The sequence below is a fragment of the Saccoglossus kowalevskii genome, chromosome 7 (assembly GCF_978046115.1).
Source record: "Saccoglossus kowalevskii chromosome 7, keSacKowa6.1, whole genome shotgun sequence".
NCBI lineage: Eukaryota > Metazoa > Hemichordata > Enteropneusta > Harrimaniidae > Saccoglossus > Saccoglossus kowalevskii.
The window spans coordinates 33,612,226-33,624,554 of NC_140647.1; the positions used below are offsets into that span (position 1 = coordinate 33,612,226).

The 12,329-nt window shown below is 38.0% G+C and overlaps 1 protein-coding gene across 1 annotated transcript; it reads left to right on the forward strand.

Moving 5' to 3' along the window:
- Positions 1-15: 15 nt before the first annotated feature.
- LOC100369722 (acyl-CoA-binding protein-like) lies at positions 16-4,744 on the forward strand. Its single transcript, XM_002736608.4, has 4 exons — positions 16-156; positions 2,216-2,333; positions 2,534-2,596; positions 3,335-4,744. Exons 1-4 carry the CDS (start codon positions 148-150, stop codon positions 3,409-3,411), a joined length of 267 nt encoding a protein of 88 aa, XP_002736654.1. The 5' UTR covers positions 16-147; the 3' UTR covers positions 3,412-4,744.
- The last annotated feature ends 7,585 nt before the right edge of the window (positions 4,745-12,329 follow it).

Here is a 12,329-nt window from a genome sequence, read left to right on the forward strand (position 1 = left end):
CACGCGACTAGTCTATTCTCGGTCACTGCGAGATCGACCCTTAACCTTCGTGGCAATCGTGGGATCGGCTGATTCATTGAAACAACACGTTGCTGTGGCTCTTCGTTTTCTTGTTCTGTACACCAGGTCTTTCTAACAGCACACAACATGCCGTCGGTAAGTCAAGCAAGTCAATAATAAGTTTGCATTCTACACGCGGACTAACTTATTTCAGACAAATCATAAATTTGAAGATCGACACCAAAATTATAATTTTAATTCGATGGCTTTCACGTCGGCTTGTATAGCTTTGCCAGTACAGTGGCGCTTCAATGCGTATCTATTTGTTTCGATGTAGTAGTCCTTCTTTGATGTCGATATAACATCACGTTTACTTACACAACAGACACATCAACATAAACATATTAACGATAAAAACATTCTACAGGTTAGCGAAACTAAAATGAAACGTACAACAATAAAATAAGGGGCGTGTCTTTTTTCATATTACATAACAGATAATTACGTCGAATAATATAGTGTTCAGGTGGGCGTGGAATTGACACGAGTAACATATCCCCCGCATTGCACGATTTCCCTGACCTCCCTGACCTCCATCATCAGGAGGTCGCATCGCCCCCAAAGTCCAATGTCCCCAGGATACAGGTGACAACGAAACAAAGCATCATTTGTAGCCTTTTGGACTTTGGATGTTGGGCCATCTTATTATCACTCTTGCATGGGGCATGGAAGGTACTGACTAGTATTGTAATGTTAGTATCTTCCATGCATGGGGTGAGAAAATAATCTTGCAAGAGTTGAGTTAGGAAACTCTAATGATGTGGTAATAGCAAGAGAATCAAAACTAATTTGCTGTAATTATTAATTGATAATTTCGTAATCACGAAGCAATAGGAAACATGGGAAAAAAATGTGGGAGGAGAAAATGGACGGACTAGATTGTTTGTGCCACCTTCCCATCCCTGTCACCTAAGAAAACTTAGCATGTACCAGGCAAATATTGTTTTTCAAAATTGAACTAGAGGATTGCATGAAGCCAACTTTCAAGAAATAAAACACTTCTCAAAGCTTTTGTATTTGTATGTTCATCCCATCATCTCAAATAATTTAGAAACTATGGAATATATCGAAATAAGAGCCTACCTCGTACTTCTGCCATGTTATCGCATGCCATCATTCTGTGATTTGGACAAAGTATCTGCATTCTGTCGTATAAGGAAATGCGAATTCCAAATATAGAGAGATTATGAAGATGAAAGATGAAACTCTACACCAAACACTTCAGGAAGATTTACATTATTAAGATACATTGATATGCACATATATTTGTTTGTGTCGACCTTGGAAATGTTTTTTGTTTGCCCATGTTATGTATTATGAACACTCATGAATGATAACTTAAAAAAAAAAAATTTTTTCTTTAGTTTGTGATGTTTTGAAAATATAGTTATTGTAGCTTTGAATATACCGGTAATTGCTTTTTCTGCAGTTTCAGTTTTTGTTGACTGTTTTTATTGTCGCTATGCTGTGTTGACTGTAACCAAAATTAAACTTTATCATACTGAGACTACCCAACTCTGCTTTATTTATCATACTGAGACTACCCAACTCTGCTTTATTTATCATACTGAGACTACCCAACTCTGCTTTATTTATCATACTGAGACTACCAAACTCTGCTTTGATTACAGTGTATGTTGACACATACATTATTCCGGAAAACAGGATCTACATTTTCTATGTTGTAAATTCAATGAAAACTAATGTCAAAAAAATAATATAAAATGTTAGCAGATTTCACTTTGTTAATTTATTCTGCTATGAAAATAAAAAAATCTGAATGTTTTAAGTACCCAATTTTCAGGGAAAGTTTTTCAAATAAATATTGTATTTATTTTGACAAAATAAAAATCTTCTAATATTTTCTTTCATTTCCTGTATAAGCAGCCAGGGAAAAAAAATCAAAACAATAGAGGGCGCTATTTTCAGAAATTCAACCTGATGGAAATATAACATGGCCTGCTAATATGCCACATTTGACATGGTCAGTTGGTGATGTCATAGTCTCAAATTATGTGCAAGGACCAATCAAATTCTGATAAAAGGTGTGATATCAAAGGGTTATATACAAGATATTGTGATATACATAACTGTTGTAAGTTACCCTATACTTGACTAATGCTATAAATTTGGTGTAATATATATTTCATTGCAGGATGCTTTCAATAAAGCTGCAGAGGATGTGAAGAATCTGAAAACCCGGCCCTCTGATGCCGAAATGTTGAAACTATATGCATTGTTCAAACAAACATCAGTCGGTGATTGTAACACAGGTATATTATTTCATTTCATTAACTATTCAATACAAATAAAATTATGAGGGCGCTATTACCACTGTTAACTGAATATTTGTGTTGTGGTTGCCAGTCACACATTTGTTTTGAACCATGTACCAAAACATGCTTACTGGTATTTGTGTAACTCTTTTCAAATTAAAAAATCTACTGCCTTTTTGTATTCATTGTATTATTAGATCGCCCAGGTATGCTTGATTTTAAAGGCAAGGCAAAGTGGGATGCTTGGAATGAAAAGAAAGGTAAGAAACTTGTAGTGCAGTAACTGTTCTTACAGCTACAGTATTATAATTAATTAAGCTGAGTTGAGGAGTCTAAGTAAGATAATTAAACCACAGTATGGAGTCACAGTATGATTATTAATGCTCAGTTGGGGAGTCACAGATTTATAATTAAAGCCGAGTCAATGATTATTAGAGCTGAGTTGAGGCTCAGTTCTACAAGGACCAATCGTAACATTTCAATGGAACTTGATTGTTGATTGGTTTTGGGTTAATATTAATTACCTAATTCGCATAGTAAATTGTCAACTTTTCCACCAATATCGCAAGAATTAATTAGATTTACATGAAACTTAGTACATAGAAGCTCTCAAAAAACACGAAAACTTGGTTAAAAATTGTGCATATCAATTATCTATTTTTCATAATTTGGCCAATTTTTAGCTTTTCCTTTGATATCACAAGAACCAGTTATTGCAATTCAATAAAAACTTTGTACATAGATGCCTCAGGACATTACTAAATGTTTAGGGTTAAAAAACATGAATACTGATAAATTACTTTGCATTATAACAATTATTGGTATCTGAAAATATCAAATTTATTTTGTTATTTGATTTTACATTTTGCATCTCAAATAGCAGAAAAATATTAGTCACTTGGTTTCTTGTTTAAAAGGCTGATCTTAAATTTTGAATTTATTTTTAATATTCCCTAATACTGTCAGGATTTGTAAGCTTTCTTTGATCTCTATTCTAGGTACAAGTCAAGCTGATGCAGAAGCAAAGTACATAGAATTGGTAGAAGAATTAAAAGGAAAATATGGCATGGCATAGACACTAATAGTATATAGTACCGGTAACATGCATAAACATGTTACTTTTATTGTGTATTTTTGTTGTTTTAATTGTACTTTTAATTTAGTTTAAATCAACATCATGGGTTGAATATTATTATTTCCGTAACTTCTAAAAATATCGCTCATGTTAGTGCATTTATTTTATTTGCTCATGGATACAAAATGTATTATCTTTCATGTTTCATATCTGAGGATGCAAATCATTTTACGTTTGAAGATCAGATCCGGGATAAGTGAAATCCCATAAAACACACTTTCATGTGAAAGCTCACAATTCAATTCCATGGAAGTAAAAGGACATATTTTGAATCTTGTCTAGGGTTTTTCTAGAAAAAAGAGGAAGCACTGAAATTCAGCGGCACTACCAAGTGGAGGAGATAGGGTTCTCCCTACCAGGGAGAGTTTTTAATAATTCTAAGTTAAAATGGAGCATCCTATGGCTTCCTTTGGGCCAAAATTACTACCAGACAGGTCACAGTTGAAGACAGTGGCCACATGTGATCCCTGGTCAATCAGAATTTTATTGTTGCCAGAGGATCTGCTCCCCAGGGTAAGGGAGCGCATGGCCATGGCATGAGGGCGCTGTTCACTTGTAGCATCCAGTGTATGAAGTGCTCAGAAATGTACATTTTTTTGTCAGCGAATGTTTTAGTGTTGCAATAATGGGATTTTTGGTTTATTGACATTGTGCTTGTTGAAATGATTTACACTGAATTGATGGTGCTAAGAATGATTGTCAAATCATGTTGTTAATAATTTCATTCTTTGACTATAAAATAGTAAAGCATGACGGTTTGACGTGTGCAGCCTTGGCTCCTGGGATGCATTTGGGAAATATCATTATTGTTGAGATTTGGCGAAGAACGTTTTTTTTGTTATAATACTAATTTTGATATTATTTTTGACACGTTTCAAGATATTAGTTTTGTCATTTGACATGTTCAGTGTACACCAGCACTACACAATACAGTTGTGGCGGAGTCATAACATCATCACTACAAATAGATCAATCTAACAGTTTAAAATGTTGTTTTCAAGCATTACCCGACTCCAAACTGCAGCATCTTATTCTGATTAAGCATTGTAATTCAAATTTTATTAGTCAAGTGAGATGGACCACAGTTCATTAAATTAAGCAGTTGTTTTATAATAGCAAGACTTTATGTACTCAAATGATCCTGTACGTTTAATAAATATGTAAAATACAAGATTTACCCATGATTCAAATGCCCATGGTGCGATGACTGTTTTGTAATTAAAGAAAAAATCAAGTGAGATTTTGCAAAATAAAGATTCTTGTATGCACCTTATTTAGGTTGTGTTGCCAGTAATTTGTTCTTTAATCTAGTTATAAAACCCCAGTACACTTGTTGCAATCTGAGATTCATAGAACACTTTCCTGTAAGTAGCAAGACTGGGGTGCAAATTACTCCGGCTTTGTCATGCTGGAAACCTACAAACATGTTTGTTTGCTGATAGTCGATAGAAGGGAATTTTATATTTGTGACGTTGATTGGTACACCCATTAGCACAATGTCGTATGCGCAAATTTACTTTACACCTCAAAACTATGTATCCTTGATGTCACGCGCAACGTAATATTACCGTAATTGGTATAGTACAGGTGTGATGGTTCAAAATGGCAACAGTAACAGAAAGACTTCCCTGGCGGCGATGATAAAATACGAACACGGAGCCAACACATGAGGTTTCAACTGGTACTGGTATTATTATACTCTGCAAACATCAAGTACAATAACGCGGTAAAACTCCACTACTCCAATAACTAGATACACGAACTCCAATACAATTCAACGAGATCTCCGATCTGAACTCAGTGCTGAACAACTCCCCTATATATACCCCCACTGTCTATAAATAAACCATTACATCAGCATACATAATGAGTCTGAAACTTACTACAAATTTCTAGAATGTTCCATTACCTTCTATTGCCTCCTACAGTGTTCTATTACCTATTCAACCAGTTCCTAAAAATCTAGAATATTCTACCCAGACTCAGTACGTTTCTAGAACATTCTCAGTGACACGGAAGTGGTAAATAAGTCGTATGCGACATGCCTCCCCTCTCAAGAATATTATAACATATAATATTACATGACTAGCAACGACGTCAATAATACGAATACGATAACAATTTCAAATAAAACAACAATACAATATATCAAATCGAACTGAATAAAGCTCTGAGTACATAAATTCGAAAATCACATACAGTAGAATATAATAAAATATGAAATATAGTCACAAACGAATAACATTCTACTATACTGTTCAAAAAGTTCCTCAGTCCATCAATCTACTCAGGTAGTCCGCTACCACATTGTCCCGTCCAGGAATATCCTCAACACGATAACTATATCCTTGCAGAGTCATCGCCCATCTCATCACTCGGTCATTTGCAAACTTGGCTTTATCCAGGTAAGACAATGGTTTATGATCCGTCTGTAAAATGAACTCCACACCGGCTAAATATAGACGAAATTTATTCATGCCCCATACAATGGCTAAACATTCCCTTTCTACAATTGAATATTTCTTTTCTGCATTGGATAACTTCTTACTTGCATAAGCAACTGGATGAAGCTTCTCACCATGATTCTGCATAAGTACTACTCCAATTCCTACCTGAGACGCGTCCGTTCGCAACACAAATGGTTTCTGTGGGTCTGGCAACTTCAAAATTGGTTTGCCCAATAAGTATTCCCGCAAAGTGTTATATGCTTTCTCCTGGGCCTCTCCCCATACAACTTTGTTGGGTTGTCCTTTCCTTAGTAGATCACTCAGGGGTGCTGCAATAGTTGCGAATAAGGGGATGTGGTCTCTGTAGTAATTGACCAGCCCAAAGAATGATCAGACACCTTTCTTGGTCGTTGTCTTTGCGCTTCTCGAATTTTCTCCATGTTGTCGTGACTTGGACTCACCCAATTGTGTCCAATTTTATGACCCAGAAATTCTACTGATGTTGCACCCAGAACACACTTGGATGGTCTGGCTGTTATGTCCGCTGCCCTCAGTCTTCGTAACAACTCAGATAATACTTGAACATGCTCATCCCAACAGCTTGAATAAACTATCAGGTCATCTATATAGCTTCCAACCCCCTCCATACCTGACAATAATTTCCTGATTCCTCGCACCAGAGTAGCTCCCGAATTCTTCATTCCAAATGGCATCCTTAAAAATTCATAAGTTCCATCGGGGGTGACAAATGCTGTCTTTGGTATATCTTCTTCAGCCACTGGTATCTGCCATTAACCCTTACTTAAATCAATTTTTGACAGGAACTTACTATTATGTAGCCTCTGAAATATGTCCCCTGTCGTTACCATTGGCTCGGGGTCAGTTACAGTGACCTTATTTAATTTCCTATAGTCTACACATATGCAATTCGATCCATCCTTCTTCTTTACAATCACCACTGGTGACTCATAGGGTGATGTGGACTTCCTGATTACTCCCATTTTTAACATGTCTTCAATATCTTGCCTAAGGTTCTCCCTTATTGCATATGGTAGTGAGTATGGCTTAGATGGTATTGGTGTATCATTTGTCAGGTCAATCTTATGACTGATTATCTTGGTCTTTCCTGGGAAATCAGTAAACACCTTATCATAGGTATTGACTAAACCCACCAGTTCCTTTCTCTGGTGTTCCGTCAGGTCTGTACCAATTTGAACATCTTTACCTGACTCCTTGGGTTTACAAGTTCCTAACTCTAGAAGATTATCTTCGTCTACAGCATTCTCTTCATCTGACTCGTTGCACCCCGCTGTAGTTGCGCGCACAGCATTCATCAGGTCTATGGCTGTATTTGGTGGGTAACTTGTCTCACTTACATCTGGTTGAGGTGACATCTCCCGCTCAACATACAACTTTAACATATTTACATGATACGTCTTCACTTTGTCACCTACCCTCACTCGATAATTGTTTTCGCCTATTACCTGCTCCACCACATATGGACCTTTCCACTGCATCAACAGCTTGTTGTTGTCAGTTGGCAGCAAAATTAACACCTTATCTCCTTCCTTAAGTACTCGCTTCTTCGTTTTACGATCACAGTAACACTTGTATCGGTTCTGTGCCTTCTGTAATTCCTCTCGAGCAATCTCTTAAGTCTGTTCTAACCGATCTCTCAACTCAAACACATACTGGTAACTATTAACTATCTCAGGAGTATCGCTCTCTTGGGTCCATAACTCTTTAAGGATCTTCATTGGGCCTCTAACCGTTCGACCATATAACAGCTCAAACGGGGAAAAACCAGTTGACTCCTGTGGTACCTCTCTATATGCGAAGAGTAAAGCACTAATATACCGATGCCATTGCCTTGGTTGTTCATGGCACAACCGCTTTAACATCTTCTTCAAAGTACCATTAAACTTTTCCACCAGTCCATTACAGATGGGGTGAGAGGGTGTAGACATCAGTCTCTTAATGCTGAGCAATCTTGATACTTCTTGCATGCATTCTGACACAAACTGAGCCCCCATATCACTTAGTACTTCTTCTGGAACCCCCAATCGGCTATAAAAGTCAATCAACGCTTCGGCTACAGTCTCCGTATCTATATTTTTACGTGGAACCGCCTCTGGATACCGTGTAGCATAGTCCACCATAGTTAAGATGTATCGATGACCCCCGTCACTGGCTGGCGTAATTGGTCCAACCAAATCCATAGCCACACGCTTGAATGGCATATCAATTAAAGGCATCTTACCTAATGGGGCCTTCACAACTGATCCCTTTGAAACAGTCTTCTGGCACACATCACACGACCTACAAAAACCCAGGCCAATAAAAGCTAGTCACAATCCGGTCTCCTGTCTTCTTTATCCCCATGTGTCCACCAAATATTGAATCATGGGCAATCTCCATAACACGAGTCCTCAACAGTTTCGGCACAACCACTTGACGTACCGTCTTGCCTCCTGGAACTGAACGATCCCGATACACACGATATAGCAAGCCTCCATATACCTGGAACTCGGTTGTATGGTGCCCTCTCACTTCTGGTTCTCTCTTATTATAATACTTCTTCAACGATATGTCTGCTTGCTGCATCTTGACTAATTTGTCTTTTGTTACATGTGCTCCAGTCTTTACATCACACACCTTGAGTGGCTTCACCTTAGTCCTTACCAGATTTCTTCGCTTGCGCTCTGGTTGTTACTGCTCCACTCACATTCCACACTGGATCCGGGTCATCTGGTGGTCTTGCTCCGGGCACATTCCCAACAATTAACTCATAGATTGGGTCCTGCACACATAATGCTTCAACCGTGCCTCTCAAATATGCCGTATCAATTTCCACCATGGAGACTGGAACCCTTCTTACAGTATGATCAACCATCAATATATGACCCATCTTTTTTGTATACTGGTCATCTGGTACCAAGCTTTTCTTGACTATAATGCCATTACACCCAGTGTCTCTCAACATGGTCACAGCTGTGTCACCAACCTTCCCTTGACCCACAGGCAAAGTCCTGTCCTCCACAACACCACTCCGTTCCATACATGCACCATTCACAACCTTTAACTGCTCCCCGATGCTAACAACAAATGGTCCTTCTCAATCATTTTAGGCACATTACTGTTAATTTGATCAGCACAGCTAGCACTGATATTAGACTCCTCTTTAACCACTGCAGCTGCACAAGTAGTAGTGCTGGGTTTGACACTCTTTCTTTCTTGACCCCTGTGTTGTCCACTATGGCAGAACTTAGCCACATGTCCCATGGCACCACACTGAAGGCACTGTTTACCTTTGTCATGATTGACATCAGTAACGCGGGATGGACATTGTGCTGCTTGATGACCAACACCCTTACATACAAAACACCGGATACTACTGCCCTAGCTGTCCCACATCAGTATCTCTAATGGCAGTCTTATTATCATTACGCCTCACCTGGTCCTTCGTGGATAACTGTCGACCATGTGCCACTAGGTACTGCTTTGCTATTACCGCCAACTCATCTAAATCTTTGGTGCTCTTTCTTTAAGATAAACTGCAAGATCTCTTGTGCAGGCACCAATAAACTGCTCCTTCACCATCAAGTCGGTAACACCATCATATGTTGCTGCAGTGCCTGACAACTAAACCTATTTAGCAAAATAATTCTTAAGCCGCACAATTAACTGGTCAGGACTCTCAGAACTTTCAGGTTTAATTTCACGGAATCGCTTCCTGTACCCATCCTCTGTGAAATCGTATCTTGTCAATAGCGCCACCTTCACACGATCATAGTCAACTGCATCAGTGTCGGACATCCTGGAATATACTTCCAGTGCTCTACCAGTCAACAGCACACTCAATTTTGTGGCCCATCCATCTCTATGCCAACTCGCATTTGTTGCAAACCTCTCAAACCGCAATAAATAACTATCAAGTTCGTCCTTACCATCAACTAATGCAGGCAACTTTGGTGACTGTGCATCACTGACCACATTTCGTTGACCGCCAAAATCAGCCTGTTGGAACCCCGGCATTGCTGCTTGCAGCTCTAATTTCCTCAACTCAAATTCTCTTTCCTTTTCTCGTTGATCTGCTTCCATTCGCAATTTCTCTCTTTCGCCTGCTTCTGCTTCCAGTCGTAACTTTTCCTTTCTTTCCTCAATCTCCCTTTCCTTTTCTCGCTGTTCTGCTTCCACTTCCAGCCGTAACTTTTCCTTTTTTTCCTCAATCTCCATTTTCCTCACCTCTGCTTCTATTTCCATTTTTGCCTTTCTCTCTTCCCTTGCCGCTTGTCTGTCAGCCCGCTGAGAACTCAGTTGCTCCAAAATAAATTTCCTTTTGTCTTCTCCAGTCATTCCCAGTTCATCCGCCCATTCCATCAACTCTTGTTTCGACATCTTTTATCTCGCTGGCCATGTTGTCTTCTATATGTCTTCACTGCTCCCGGACAAGCACCCAGATGTCACACGCAACGTAATATTACCGTAATTGGTATAGTACAGGTGTGATGGTTCAAATACCAAAATGGCAACAGTAACAGAAAGACTTCCCTGGCGGCGATGATAAAATATGAACACGGAGCCAACAGATGAGGTTTCAACTGTGCAATAACGCAGTAAAACTCCACTACTCCAATGACTAGATACTTAAACTTAAACCTGGTTAAAACATTATAATGAAATTGTAGAAGAACAAAGTGGTTTCCAGAAACATAGAAGCACATTAGATAATGTTTTCATTTTACGTACTCTTGTGGAAAAATATGTCTTTCAGTTAAAAGATCGTTTCTATTGTGCATTTGTGGACTATGAGAAGGCCTTCGATAGGGTACATCATTGCTCGTTTTACAAATTATCGAAGACCGGTCTCAAAGGCAAATTATTTAATTCCTTATATTCAATGTACCAGCATGTAAAGGCAGCAGTGAAAACTCCCTGGGGGGTAACTAACTACTTTAATATTAGTATGGGTTTGCAACAGGGCTCTGTGATTTCACCTTTTTTATTTTGTTTCTACATTAATGATCTTCATGGGGCTTTTCAACGAGGTCATGAAACTGTAGTTTACCTGTGTGCTTTGAAATTGTGTTACCTATTGTATGCAGATGACCTGGCTCTGTTTAGTAGTACACCTATTCGTTTACAACGATTATTGAATAATTTGGCAGACTATTGTTCAAAGTGGAGACTTACAGTGAACCTTAAGAAAACTAAAATTATTGTTTTTCGGAAAGGGGGTCATTTAAAAAACAGTGAAAAATGGTTTTGGAAGGGTAAAAGCATTGAAACTGTTTCAAAATATAATTATTTGGGGGTTATACTTTCCAGTTCTGGAAAGTGGTACCAGGCACAAAAATATGTTTCTCAACAGGCTAGTAAAGCACTTTTTTGTTTGGAAAAAAAGTTACAGAATCTGGGTGGTGTGCCGCCTGATGTTGCTTTTCGTATATTTGATTGTAAAATCCTCCCAATTCTCCTCTACGGTAGTGCTATTTGGGGCACACATTCTGATATTAATGATGTGGAGAGAGTACACAATAAATTTTGCAAATTTTTACTAAGTGTTAGTTTGGTTGCCACTAATTCCGCTGTTAGGGGAGAGTTGGGTCGGCATTATCTTAGAGTGTATGTAAATGTTGAAATTATTCGTTTTTGGTTAAAACTAATACGTGATGTTTCTCCACATATTTTAAAAGAATCGTATAAATTTCAACTTAATATGGCAGGAGCAGGTACTATCTGCTGGGCTTTGACAGTTAAAAATCTTCTCTATAAATATGGTTTTGGACATATTTGGATTGACCAATATGCAAGTAATTCTATTGCATTCCTGGAACTATTTAAACAGAGGTGCTTTGATATTTCCAGACAAGATTGGAGCTCTGAAATTAAAAGAAGTCTCAAACTAGTAACTTATTGTAAGGTGAAACATGAATTAACATGTGAGAAATATCTCACAAATATTGGTCAGTCTTATGCAATATACAGAAATGCTTTATGTAGATTAAGGATCTCTTCCCATGTACTACAAATTGAAAAGGGTAGGGCCAGTGGTACTCCACGTAACCAGAGGTTGTGTCCTTTTGGCTGTAATGTAATTGAGGACGAATACCACTTTACATTAGTTTGTCCCAAATATAACTCCCTAAGAATGAAGTTTATTGCACAGTATTACTACTCCCCACCTACAGAGATAAAGTTTATTTCATTATTTCAGAATCAAACCCCATATATACAATTAAACCTTGGTAAATTTATATTTTATAGTTTTCAAGTACGTCAGCTTATGCTTGAAGAGAACACTTAATTATGCAAATGTTATGTATATGATTTTATATTTGTTTTTCTTTACTTGTTTCTGCAACCATTCCAATCTAATTTATTATGTATTTATTTGTATCTGTACATAAG

What these genes read in the sequence shown, in the direction of transcription:
- LOC100369722 (XM_002736608.4), top strand. An exon ending in AGTCGGTGATTGTAACACAG is followed by an intron (nt 2,334 to 2,533) that starts GTATATTATTTC and finishes TTGTATTATTAG; the next exon opens with ATCGCCCAGGTATGCTTGAT. An exon ending in TGCTTGGAATGAAAAGAAAG is followed by an intron (nt 2,597 to 3,334) that starts GTAAGAAACTTG and finishes TCTCTATTCTAG; the next exon opens with GTACAAGTCAAGCTGATGCA.